Source organism: Puma concolor, chromosome C1 (genome assembly GCF_028749965.1).
Source record: "Puma concolor isolate L17-30 chromosome C1, mPumCon1.1.hap2, whole genome shotgun sequence".
Taxonomy (NCBI): domain Eukaryota; kingdom Metazoa; phylum Chordata; class Mammalia; order Carnivora; family Felidae; genus Puma; species Puma concolor.
The window spans coordinates 214577409-214591229 of NC_141674.1; the positions used below are offsets into that span (position 1 = coordinate 214577409).

At 53.3% G+C, this 13821-nt stretch overlaps 1 protein-coding gene across 3 annotated transcripts in view; it reads right to left on the reverse strand.

Moving 5' to 3' along the window:
* Window positions 1–4086: 4086 nt before the first annotated feature.
* The window catches only part of GPR55 (G protein-coupled receptor 55), a 44425-nt gene continuing 34690 nt past the window's right edge, over window positions 4087–13821 (reverse strand). For all 3 annotated transcript variants that reach the window (XM_086719902.1, XM_086719900.1, XM_086719901.1), the window contains one exon: window positions 4087–7756. In XM_086719902.1, the coding sequence (XP_086576028.1) occupies window positions 6786–7748 (963 nt within the window). In that variant the 5' untranslated portion in view covers window positions 7749–7756 and the 3' untranslated portion in view covers window positions 4087–6785. The remainder of the gene's footprint in view (window positions 7757–13821) is intronic.

A 13821-nucleotide genomic window follows, 5' to 3' on the forward strand; every position in this document is an offset into this window, starting at 1 on the left:
GCCGAAGTCAGACGCTTAACCGACTGAGCCACCGGGCGCCCCCTTTTTTTGTCTGTTTTAAAAAGGAACTCACCACAATCCTAACTCAATTATTCTACATGATTGCAAGTCTAATTCTGAATAAATTATCGAGCCCTCACCGCGTGCCAGACATCTTCCATGTGTTGCTGCATCGTGGGCAGAGCTGAAGTAAGGACACTGCATGGGGTACCTTGGCCATGAGCACACATGGTCAGGGGTGGAGACAGGAGTCAGCCTTGACCTTCTGACCCAGCCCCCGAGCTTTCCCCATTTGCCTCCAAGGCCTCAGGAGCTCACCTTGAAAGTAGCTCAGGGCCACGGCCAGCTCTGGCCACAGGAGGGAGGTAGTCTTGGGGAGTCCAGCATTCAGCCCACGGGAGTGGCCGTGGCCTGCTCTGGTCCCACAGTTACCAAGCAACCTTCAGTCCCCCAGGGTCACCCTGGCTTCCTGCCTGGAAGGCTTGGATAAGCCTCACTGAGACCCCAGTGTCACAGCCTTGAGGGGGAACAGAGCCCGGCCCGTGACAGCCACACATCCCATGGGTGACGCCCTCGGGCATCTCTTTCCCTGATGCTGCCTCAAGGCTGCCGGCTGCCAAGCCTCCCTTCCCTGTTTCCACATCCGCCCGTGCTGGGCACTGCACAACTTTCCATCACTTACTAGAGATTTCCCAGATCACACTTGCCCTCTGCTATCCTTTTCGTCCTTTCCAGCTCCCTGACTCTCTCTGGTCTCCCCTCCTTCTCCTCCCAATGTATTTCGGGGCCTCCTGCCCCAGGACATGCTGCCAGGTTCCCCATGTGCCTCCCGGCTTTGCCTTCGTGCCCCGCTCTGCCCTGCGCCACACGCTGGATTCCCGTCAGTGAGAGCTGAGCCCCAGCTGCCGCTTTAAGGTCACGCCTGAGACTTAGGAAAACCTGCAGAAAAGCACAGCAGGGAGGCTTGTATCTGCCACTGGAGGTGGCCACACCCAGAGCCCAGCACACCTTGGGGAGGGAGACATCTCCCCACCCATCTGGTGCCGGTCCTCTAGTCCGTAAGGCCTCTCTGCCCTTCGGGGAAACCCCCACCCCTCCACGGCCAGAGCTGTGGTTGGCCCTGGACCTCACCCGCGACCGCTGGCTTACTGGACGCAGTATGTGCCCCAAGTCAGAGCCATTCCATCTTAAACGCACCATCCATGAGAATCAGCTTTGGACCCTTGGATCTCTGATTCTTTGGACCCTTGGGCCACCTGCATCTGGCCCCGTCAAGTCTGATTCCTGCGGATCTCTCCTCAGTTCTGTGCGCCACCCCCCCACCCGGCAGTCCTCTGCGAGTCCTGGCTTAACCGAGAAGCACACACACACACAGCTGCACGCCCTCACCTGCACGGAGGTACCCCCCAAGCTGTCCTTAGAGACGAGGGCTCTCTCAGGGGGACACGCTCTGCAGAGACGCTTGTGTGACTGTGGACGCCCCCCGGAACCCCGTCCCAATAGCCTCCCCTCACAGGGAGTATCTTGGTTACACCTGCTCCACGATGGCCCCCAGAACGAAGGTGAACTCGGGGCCCCTCCACCGAGCAGAAGTGACCTCGGGCTTTGATGTGACAGCGCTTCGAATCTTCCCTCCCAGACTTCAAGGTGCAGAGGGCCACAAGTAGGTTGTAGCTCACGATCAAGGCGCCATGCTGTCCTTCCTGTAGTGGCTTTGTGAGGAGGACACGTTCTGCGGGCTCTTGGCTTGGGGGGGGGGGGGGGCGGGCAGAGGAGGCTCAGGCCCGGATTGGGCAGAGGGGCATCTGCTCCGCCTTCGGCTTCAAGCTTGGGGCGTCCACCCTGCCCAGCCACCCACCCTCCCTTCAATGCCCGTTCACGGCTCTGTGTCCTAGGCTCCCTAGCAAAGCCGGCTGTGGGTGGACAAAAGCAGGAGGGGGCCGTGACGGTAGCTGCAGGGGGTGCTGCTTCCACAAAGCGCTGTTCTTACGGATCCTGAGCCCCCTGCCCCCTCGGCAGCGGGGTTCTCGCGGTGAACCCAGCTGCCTCCTTTCCTTGGCCCTGGGAGGTCGCTGTCCACGGCACCGGGATCAGCGGAGGGCGGTTCAGCGTGGGAATCTCCACCACCATTTCCACACGGTTCCTGAGAGCGGATGCCGGTGTCTCCACCCCGAGACAGCTCCGCGATACTGGGCTCTCCTCTTGATCTCTTAACAAAATCCCTTTTACCTCTGCCGGTCTCCACAGTCACCTGCCAGGCCTCAGCCCTTTCAAGCATCTTTGCAATTAGCGCCTACTTGTGGCAACTTGCCATTAGGCGGGGATCTTTCTAGTGCAAATGTCATCAGGATCCCGTAGCAGCTAGGTAGCATAAATATCATGACTTTCAGCTTCACAGGGTCCCCGGAGAGAGAGTCAAGAGGACTGTGCAGCCCATGGACCAGCACTGTGCCTGCCAAATGCTCCACGGGGGCCGATATCCCCAAGGAAGGTCAGCCCTTGTCCCCCGAGGGGACGTGGCCCAGATATGAGGTAGCCGCTGGGTCAGCAGGAAATGGCTGTTGTATCGGTCTTCCTGGGCTGTCTTTTTTTTTTTTTAATTTTTTTTTTTTCCAACGTTTATTTATTTTTGGGACAGAGAGAGACAGAGCATGAACGGGGGAGGGGCAGAGAGAGGGAGACACAGAATCAGAAACAGGCTCCAGGCTCTGAGCCATCAGCCCAGAGCCCGACGCGGGGCTCGAACTCACGGACCGCGAGATCGTGACCTGGCTGAAGTCGGACGCTTAACCGACTGCGCCACCCAGGCGCCCCATTCCTGGGCTGTCTTAACAACACACCATCGACTCTGACAACAGGAATTTATTTCTCACTGTTCTGGAGCCGGGAAGTCCAGGGTCGAGGTGCCAGCGGGGTTGATGTCCACTGAGGGCTCTCTGCTTGGGTTGCAAATGGCTGCCTTCTTTCTCCCTGTGTCCTCACATGGCCTTTCCTCAGGGCATGCAGGTGGAGAGGGAGAAAGCACTCTGGTGGCTCTTCACGTCAGGGCACTGATCCCATTATGAGGGCGCCAACCTCAGGAAGCCATCTAAAACTAAGTATCTCCCAGGGCACCCAGGTGGCTCAGTCAGTTGAGCGTCCGACTTGGGCTCAGGTCATGATCTCACAATTCATGAGTTCAAGCCCCACATCGGGCTCAATGCTGTCAGCACAGACCCTGCTTCGGATCCTCTGTCCCCCTCTTTCTCTCCGCCCTTCCCCCGCTCACTCACGCATGCTCTCTCTCTCTCAAAAACAAACATTTAAATAAATAAATAAAACTGAGTATCTCCCAAAGGCCCCATCCAAATACCATCATACTGGGGGTTAGGGCTTCAACATATGGATTTGCAGCGGGGGGTGGGGGGCACATATAGCAATTGTCAAGGAACAAGGATGTCCCCAGCTAGCCCTCGGTACCCAGGCCAGAACTGGGCTGTAGTTGAGACTGTGGGGAATTTAGGAGAAAGAGGTGGCCCCGGGGCCAGCACCCAGGAGTTCACATTCTCCAGGAGCTCTGGATAGGTGAGCAGGGTCCACATGTGTGGAGCCATAAAGGAAAACTCAGATTTAACCCGGGAGAGTCAGACTCGCTCCGCAGGCAGTTAGTGAAGGGACGGGTCACAGCAAAGACCTCTGGAGTACTGGCCCTGGGTCTTCGGCCCCTTGGTGGTCAGCAGGTCTCCTCTGCTGGGCCTCACGATGTCTGTAAAAGGAGCCAGGGCCTTGGGAAGCAGCTCCAGTATCATGGTGGTGGTCGGACAAGATGGAGGGAGAGGGTGCAGCTGCTATCGCGGAGAACCAAGTCCCCGAGCAGATGCGGGGACATGCACTGAGCCAGACTCTGCAGGGTCCGGCTCCTGGCCACTCGGGCAGGCCCCGGCTCCGCTCCTGTGTCTGCTCACACTCGGCGTCCATGTGGCTGCTTCCGCCTGGGCCCTTCTTGGTCCCTCCGGCCAAGATTGTTGGGTCACCAGGCAAGGGGCCACCAGGGACCGGCTCTACACTGGAGCCAGTAAGTGCCCCCCAAGACCAGGTCACGCAGCATCCCAGGAATCGATTTATTTGGCAAATCCGATTAAACAAGTCATTTTCCACTTAATTGTGCTAGCTTCATACATGCACATATGACAAGTATGTCTCAGGTTTTTCCAGACTGGGAGGAAAAATAGGTCACATTTATGGCCAAATAACGTCCCCCAGCCTCCTTTGATGGCAGGAATTTCAGTGATTTCCACAACTAAGCTCAGCGTTCCCCAACTCGATACCACTTGCTGCGGGAGTGGGCCCTCGAATGCCTCAGCACCTGAGCCCTGACCCTGACCCTGACCTCTGTCCCTCCTGTGCCTGCTGGGCCTGACTGCTTGGCCTACAGTGTGGACCCTCCTGCAGAGCGGCCTGGTCTGAAGCGCTGGACCTGAGCCCACCCCTACGGACCCTGCTGAGTCCTCTGTGACTCATAGACCAGGATGGGTCCCCATGGAGAGACAGAAGAGGCTCGTGGGCTCCTCCAGTGTGTTGGGATCAGTGGCGGGCGGGCGGGGGTGGGTCTCCAAGGCTCACCCACAAGTCCACGGTTGCCATATCGACCTGAGCTCATAGGTCTAGCTTCCCCTCTCGCCTTCTCCATCACCCGGCTCGGGCAGGGTCATGCTGCCGCCGGGACAACATTTTATGTTTATGAACATCACAGGGGGTGATGGGTTGTCAGGGCCCTGCCATCAATTTTCTCTCAGGAAACCTGTCTGGCCCTATGTAAGTGGTAGATATAAGTGCCACATGTTGGACTCCCAGCTCCCAGTGCAAAGAGAGAAACTGAGGGAGAGGTGGTGACTGCACGTATCCATGGGCTCTGACCGCTCCCCGCCCCCCCCTGCCCCGCCACCAACCCCCGGCACCAATGTCCTGCTGGATGTAACAGCCTGGCTTTCTTAGAGCCTCTGTCCAGGATGGCCGCGAAACGGTGCAGGGTGTAGGCACCTCAGGGCAGCTTGGACTGCAGAGCCCCTGCCCCAGGCTATCAGTTCCTGGATGCCCAGTGTGTGTGTGGGGGGGGGGGGGGGTGGGCGGGAGCCTCTGGTCCTGGTCACGATCATTCCTCCACAGCTATTTCCACCCTTTCATTGACGCCATGTTCTCACCCTTCCCTCCACCTGACTACTGAGTTGGCTGGGGCGGAAGCAGGAGGCAGAGGGGCTCCTGCCCTTGGATGCTCTCAGCCGAGCTGGCGATTCTCAAGCAGGAAGCAGCTCTGCCCTCCACGCTTCCTCTCCACCACCCCCCGCCGCTACCCCACCCCTTCACAGAGCCCTGTGGCTTCGGGCCTCACCTCGGTAATCACCCAGCCTCCGCCCCCGCCTCCTGGCAGGGTTATCGAAATCGCCCTCTTCGGCCACAAGCCACCTACCTTCCATCCACCCTTTGGCAGTGGAAGCCCCTTTCCCTCCAAGTAGAAAGTGGTTCTTTTCTTCCTAAAGACCTCCCCCTTTCTCACATTAGGTCTCATCCCTTACATCTCGTCCCACTCACTCCGCCTCGCAAAACCACCCCACAACCCATCCTTCTAGTCATTTTGCTCTCTGGAGCGGCGGCTGTGTCCTCGCAAGGCTCACAGCCGCCACCGCTCCTCCTCCTCAGGGCCACTGGAGAGAGAAGCCCGGTCCAAACCGGGAGGCGGTTGTTTGGTCTTCGAGTAGGAACTGCCAGGGGCTCCATGCCATCGAGATGATTCCTCCCATTCCTGGCTGGCTCATTTGCCCCCTCCCGGCCACTGGAGAGGGACAGTTCTGTGGATAGTGGCTCCGAGCCAGCCGTCCTGGCAGGATTCAGGTGGGCAAGACAAACACATGTTCCTTATTCTCCTCTGGCTGAACCAAATCAAGCCTGCATCCTTAGATCAGCCTCTTCTAGGCTACATCATGATGGCAACAGGGGGTCCTTGGCCTGTCACCTTCCTTCCCCAGGTGTATCCAATCCCCTTGTGGCTCTCAGGTGTCACCAGTGCCTTTCCACTCTGTCCCCAATTCTTCCACAAAGCGTCCATAGCTTCACCATGACCTGGTTCACACCGGCTCCCCTCATCCTTCTGCAGCCTTGGGGAGGACACGGGAAGCTTTGGCTGGCTTCCCAGGCCCTTCTTTCCCATAGGAAACTTGGGGCTCTCTGTAGGTTCTTTCTCTGCCCCCTCACCCCCACTTGCTATCATCTCTGTGAGGTTATTGGCCAACAGAGCCCCAGAAAGGATGGGGAGGTACAAATCTGCTCTACCCTGGGATCCCCAAACTAGAAAGGAGCTTGCTACATTCCTCCTGCTCCGTCTGTTCCCAGAGCGTTTCCCACCATGACCAACCCTCTCGGGTCTCTCTCCTAACTCGTCTCTCTTCCTTTCCAGAACCTTCTAGTCTAACAGACGGATGGGGAAGAGCTGGGAAACAGCCTTGCTCCGATGGTCTCCTCTTTCTCAATTCTTCTGCCTCATGTTTTTGAGCTTAGAAATAAAGAATTCACCCGTTTCTCGGGTCCTTCAGAGATTCCCAAATACTGGGTGATTCATGTCCAGTTGTCTGCATGCTGGGGAAAGCTCTTTGGAGCATAATGAGCAAAGACAGTGTTCAATGGGCATCACAAGGGAAAGCACACCAGCAAATGTGCCACATCGGTCCACCACATCAGAAACGTCAGAACGCAGTATCTGCTACTGGGATTTGGGGCCGGGGGTTCCTTCTTCTGTGTAGGTCTTTCCTTCCTTAGATCCTGCTGGTCATGGTATCCTGGCGGACGAGCTGGACCCTGGAAGGCCGGTGGGCCATGATGTCCGTGCGGAATTCTTTGATGACAAAATAGTAGCAGAAGACATCTAGGCAGCAGTTGATGTTGGAGAAACACATGGACAATTGCAAGAAAAAGCTGATGTTCTGCTTAGCTCTACACTCCACAATAAAGCCATTCCGTACCAGGAACTGCAAGAAGAAGCCCAAATGGACCGGAAGAAAGGAGACCACGAAGACAGCCAGGCTGGCTGCAATTGTCCAGATGCAGGCCTTCTGCTGGACCCAGTCCTCGGTGAGGCCCTGACGGCAGACCAGGATGTGAATGCTCCTGGAGGAACAGAAACCCATGACACCCAGGGGAAGAAGGAAGCCGAACACCTCAAGGGGGAAGAAGACCTGGGGACTCCAGGTGCCATCAGACATGTTGTGGAAGCATGTGTACTTTTCCACCTTCCCGTGGAAGCTGTAGATGGGAATACTCCCCGCCCACACGAGGACCCAGATGGTGCAACAGATCCCAAAGATCTTCCTGGGGGACCGGAGGTGGCTGACCAGGAACGGGTACCGGATGACCAAGAATCTATCCAGACTGATGAAGCAGATAGTGAAGACACTCCCGTACATGCTAACGAAGTAGAAGCACTCCACGAAGGTACAGACGGAAGGATGGGGAGCCCATACATTGGACATCGCCATCTTGAATGGAAGGGACAGCACCAGCAGCAGGTCAAAGACTGCCAGGTTGATCATGTAGATGGAAGTGGCAGCATAATTTGGCCACCTCTTCTTCAGGAAGGTGCTAAAGCCTCGGATGGCCAGCACGTTGAGGAGGAGGCCCAGGAGGAAGGTGGGGATGTGGACCGTCAGCTGCACCGTCTTCATCAGCTCATCCACATCGCTGAAGGAGCAGCTCCGGCTTCTGTTTAGTTGCTGACTCATGTTCTTTCCTACAACACCAACAGCAGATTAGACGAAGTTCCTCTCGCTCTCTACAAGTGATGGATCCAAGTGACTTTGTCCCACCGCCATTCGTGCCCATTAAGTAACAATTAGAAAATGCAAGAAAACATTGCCTCTAATCCAGCTGCCCAGGTATAACCACTATTACCTTTTGCTGTGTATCATTCCAGACTCTCTCACACTCGCGCACACACATGCACACGTGTGTGTCCCTTTTTTCTTTTACAAAAATGGAATTGTGTGTGAACATCTGTCCTTTTCTTCAATCGGAACTCTTTCTGTTGAAAGTAGTAATCACCAGGATGCCTGGGTGGCTCAGTTGGATGAGTGCCCCACTTCATCTCAGATCGTGATCTCTCACGGTTTGTGAGTTCCAGCCCCATATCAGGCTCTCTGCTATCAGTGCGGAGCCGGCTTTGGATCCTCTGCACCCCACCCCTCCCCCGGCCCCACTCTCTGCACCTCCCCTGCTCACTCTCTCTCTTTCAAAAATCAAGAAACATTTAAAAAGAAGAAGAAGAAAATAGTAACAATGACATAAACCTGACCCAAACTGGCTTAAGCAAAGCGAGAATTTCACACAGCTGAGAACATGAGAACTAGGGCAGGGCTGACGAGCTACAGCTTGACCGGGAACTCAAATGCTGTTTCGGGGACCCAGACCCTCTTTGCATGCTGTCTGTCTGCTTCCCGCCACCCGCATCCCAGAAGGCTGGACAGAGTTGACCCCACCCCTGCCCGAAGGGCTGGTCACAGACACGGTGACTAGTTGTTCATTGGTTCAGGGATAGACATTTGACCCACCCAGAGAGGACAAAAAGCAACAGTAACTCTTACTTGGGTTTCTAGGAAGGGAGTTGGGGCTCTCTCTCAGTGGGACTTGACGTTGGAAAGACATAAAGTCTAGATGTGCTGCAGCCCCTTGTTACATCAAGGAGAAAACCAGACAGAAAATGGAGAGACAAGGAAGAAAGGACATTCCCAGAGGGAATGTGATGGCTTGAGTTCTCCACGGGGCAAAGAAAGGCTTTTACACAGGTGGACAATTAGAGCTGGTCTCAAGGACAAGAGGACCAGGCTGCAGTGTGGCTGCACGGGGAAGCTGGTTGCCAACAGACAGAAGATCCCAAGTCAGGGCTTCCGATCAGGCCAAAGATGAGGGTCCAAGGCAGGCCCTGGCCAGGTCTCACTTAAGAGCTGGCCAAATTGGGGGCAGGGGGGCGGGTGCATGCCCTTGTGGACTTCTGTATCGTGGTAGGTGACTGCCTTGGTTCAGTGGGCTGTGTAGCTTATAAACAGCAGAAATCTGTATCTCACAGCTCTGGGGGCTGGAAGTCCGAGATCAGGGTGCCAGCACAGTTGGGTGAGGGCCCTCTTCCAGGGTGCAGACTGCCAACTCCTCTCTGTGTCCTCACGTGGTGGAAAGAGAACAAGAGGGCTCTTCGGGGTCTCTTTTCTAAGACCACTGATCCCACCCACGAGGGCTCCGCCCTCAGGATTTAATCACCTCCCCCAAAGCCCCACCTCCTAATGCCACCACCTTGGTGGTTAGATTTCTGCATTTGAATTTGGGAAAGGGAGGTTGGGACACAAAGGTCCGTAACGGTGGTCCTGGAGCAGATCAAAGCCAGGGCATGTGCAGCCCAGTGGACAGAGAATTCAAATATGAGCCCGATTCCACCCACCCTCCTTTCTCCCGCCCCCACCTCGCGAGCAGATGGGCGGGTGTGGCTGGTCTGAGGCGCTGGGAGTGCCAGGTCCTGGAGCACACAAGGTCGCTGCATGTGGGAGTTCAGTCGCTCTGGGCCACAGACTACTCATTAGGACTCTCCTGCCCTCAGTGACTTCCTGGCAGCAGGGGCTGAGGTCCAAAATGTCGATGTGGCAGGGAGAAGGTGCCAACATAGTCTGTGACCAAGAACCCTGTACTAGCGACCAATGTAGCTATCAGCTGAGCTTGTGTTGTTCTACTAGGTTTTTTTAAGTATATGTATTTATTTTGAGTGAGAGAGAGAGAGAGAGAGAACGTGTGCGCACATGCACACGAGCCAGTCAGGGAGGAGCAGAGGGAGGGAGAGACAGAGAATCCCAAGCAGAGTCCCCACTGTCAGCACAGAGACCAATGTGGGGCTTGAACCCACGAACCGTGAGATCATGACCTGAGCCCAAGTCAAGAATCAGACACTTAACTGACTGAGCCACCCAGGCGACCCTAGTAGTTTTTTTTTTTTAATTGAAAAAGTATTCCATGCATTCCATAAGATATTCAGACAATACAAAAAAAGAAAGAAAAGAAAAAGAAAGAAACAGAAGCCTCTATTGTACCCCAGGGCCTCAGTTGTCTTTTCCAGGTTAACAGTTCTGTGCATACTTTTTCCAGAAATTTTCCAAAGATAGGCATACACACACACACACACACACACACACACACACACGCATACACACACATATACATACATACATATATACATATGATGCTTCTTTAAATTTGGAAAATATTACACCCACAGCTCTGACCTTTGCTTTGTCACTTTGCAATGTTTGTTGGAAATTGTTCCACGTTAACATCGATGAATTGACTTTTTCTTCTTAATATGCACTGTTGTTTCTTGTTGTGAGGAGATACCACAACTCATTTAGCTAATAGCCTACTCACGAACATTTAGGTTTTCTAGGGGTTTTAGGGAACAAAAACTTCCACAACAAACATCTGTGTGACTTATTTCTTTGCTCCACAGATATGGGTAAGAGAATTCCCATTCTGCTATGGTCTCTTAGTATAATTCCCTTGTAAGCCTTTGGGAAGGAAGGATTTGGGTATTTTTGAGACCCTATATAGAATGCCATTCCCAGGGAACCTGGGTGGCTCAGTCAGTTAAGCATCTGACTCTTGATTGAGGCCCAGGTCATGATCTCACAGTTCATGAGTTCGAGCCCCATGTCAGACTCCACACTGACAGCAGGGAGCCTGCTTGGGATTCTCTCTCTCTCTTTCTCTCTCTCTCTGCCCCTACCCCAATCTCTCTCTGTCTCTCTCAAAATAAATAAACATTAAAAAATATATAAAAGAATGCCATTCCCAAACCCTCTCTAACTGCTAGCAAAAAAGACTATATTTTTGTATCATCCATGGAGAACTATGTGTTAAACATTTAACATACGTTGCTTGATTCGGTGGTTTCCTTATGTGTTAACTATGCTTAGGGGTTTATATCACAAAAGATGTAGGAAAATGTATTTCCTCACATTTAAAGCTTCGTGCTCCCGAGGTCTCTGCGAAGAGCGCCTCCTGGAGTTGTGCAGTGTGGAGCCCCCTGCGCACCTGTTCCCGCTGGAGGACACCTGTCAGAAACACAAGCTGGCAGGCTGCTTCCTCCCGGCTAAAAATGCCAAAATATCCCCAGGCCTATCTCAGAAAATAGCTAGAATAACTTAGAACCAGCAAGAGAAATTTCAAAAATGATGACAAAGGCAGGCCAGAAAAAAAAAAAACAAATCCCGGTCTCACCGGAAAGTGTTGCAACACCAAACAGGAAGACTCGATTGGCTCAGAGAAGTCACCTTCAATAGCAGAAGCAGCAGTAAGCCAAGAACCACAAGAATAAGAGCAAATATAGGTTTGTGTTTAAAGAAATTCAACGAGGCTGCAAAAAAGAGGAACTCAGGTGTCCGTTTTTTGGCTGGGTCACGCTCAGGCGTCCTCCATGGAAGAATCTACTTCATCACCAGTGGTTCAATGACTACAACTAAAGCGGCCAAGAAAAAAAAGTCAGTGATGCTCAAAGGTAAAACCCAACCCAGCCCCAGTATGTGGCTGAGCCAAACAAACCAAAGAAAAACAAAGGGAGAAAAGTGGTCTGACGGAGGCTGGGGCTTGTCTGACTCGATGGCACCAGGTGTATGTGTGGGAAAGAGACACAATTCAGCTATCTGTGTTCTCCGGGAGGACCATCCTAAAGGGCACATTTGAATTACTGACAGACTTCAAATGGCAACTTTTCAAATGGGAATCTTTGAAGTCAGAGAAAGCACTCTATGGACTGTCAAAAAGAAATTAGGTTGAAAAAAAAAAAAAACCTTCCAGCTAACGGCAGAGTAAGCAGAGCATCTGAAAAATTAATCCTCTGAATTCCCTCGGAAAGTTCAAGGAAACCATCTTTCTAAAAAAATCTTCTTTAAAAAAAAGATCAGGAACGTCTCTGGAAGAAGATAAAAAGGCTCCAGCCTGCAGCAAGAGATAAAGCAGTCATTTTTCTCGAAGATCAGCTGCCAACAACGGCCAGTCCACTTGTGCTAGGAGCCAGCAAGCTCCCCACACTTGACCTGTTGCCAGGGACCCTCGATAGTTCCTGTTCTGCCAACCCGGGGATCCACACCAACCCACCTGTCCACCTGTTGCATTGAGGTGGGGGGTGGGGGGGTTGGGACGCTGAGAAGCAGACGCTGAGACAGGATTAGACATTTGAGAGATTTCTTGGGACAAATGTCGGTGTGGGATAAAGAGGAGAGGCAGGTCGGACACCTGTGGAAGGAGAGAGGGAAGGAAGCCTTCTGTGGGAGGAGAGTCAGCGCACGGTGAGGCTCTGAAAACCTGCTGGCCGGACCACTGGGGAGCCCCTAAGCTTGGGTGGCCCGGTGGAGGGGTCCCAGGTCAAGCGGGAGTCACCCAGGACTAGTGCCTCTGCCGGGCTCGGTGATCGGCTGGAAGCAACACAAGGACAGTGTGGCCCCAGGACCACCATCACTGTGGAGCTGAAGGGGCAGAGCTGGGCTGCAGGTCACCAGTGCTCCCATGGGGCAGCGGGGTCTCCTGAAGGGGGAGGCCGGAGCAGCCACCTGATAGCCACCCCCGAGGCTGTCGTAATGCTTCTATTTACGTCACAAGCTGGTTAGCGTGTGATGTGCAGTAGTGGGGACGTTCCCAATTCCCATTCCCATCAGGACCATCTATTTGTGTTCTCTTTCTTCAGCAGGGATGGCGGGTCTGATCGCCTCACATGAAGCATTTGAACGGGCCCTCGTTCCAGCCTCGGACCAGGAAGGAAATAGAATTGAATGGGAAGAGGTCACGGGTCAAGCAAATCAGATGTGTGAAGAGACCTGAAGGGTCCCAGATGACCTTTGTTAGTCACCGACAGGCAGCGGGGTGCCTGAGAGATGGGGCTGAATTGGACAACAAAGAAGATGAGAACTTGGATCAGAGAAGCCATGTTTTGTGCAAAATTTATGGAAAGAGAGCCCCTCCCAGATGTTCCGCTCACAGCTTTAGATGACATTAATATCGAGGCCTACAAACATCTGTGAATAAACAAAGCAAATTCCTTGGAAACTTCTCTGAAAAAGTAATTCACGACAGAAGAGGTTTGAGGGAGAAAATGTGGACACGAGTCTTTCCTACCCATCTGGGATGCTGTGACGGTGTGAAGAGCACAGAAAACTACCCTCAGAAATGTGTGGCTTCCAGAAAGAAATGGACTCCGAGACGCAAAAATTTAGACCTCCGTGAGGTAATGACAATGAAGAATGAAAATATCAAGGTGGAAAGCTTAGGGCAGAGCATTAAAAGCAGGGAACCACGAAGAGACTTCAGTTATGATGATTATGGTTACAAATGTAAACTTAAAAGAAAAGCGCTGTAAAAGAGGTCACTTAAAAAAGACAAGAGGTAGGGGCGTCTGGGTGGCTCCGTCAGTTAAGCATCCGACTCTTCATTTCAGCTCAGGTCATGATCTCGCTGTTTGTGAATTCGAGCCCCACCCTGGGCACAGAGACTACTTGGGATTCTCTCTTTCTTTCTGTCCCTCCCTCAAAATAAATAAATTAACTTAAAAAAAAATAGTAACAGGGGCACCTAGGTGGTGCAGTCGGTTAAGTGACCGACTTCGGCTCGGGTCACGATCTCGCGGTCCGTGAGTTCGAGCCCCGCGTCAGGCTCTGTGCTGACAGCTCGGAGCCTGGAACCTGCTTTGGATTCTGTGTCTCCCTCTCTCTCTGCCTGTCCCCAACTTGTGCTCTCGCTCTCTCTCTCTCAATAATAAATAAACATTAAAAA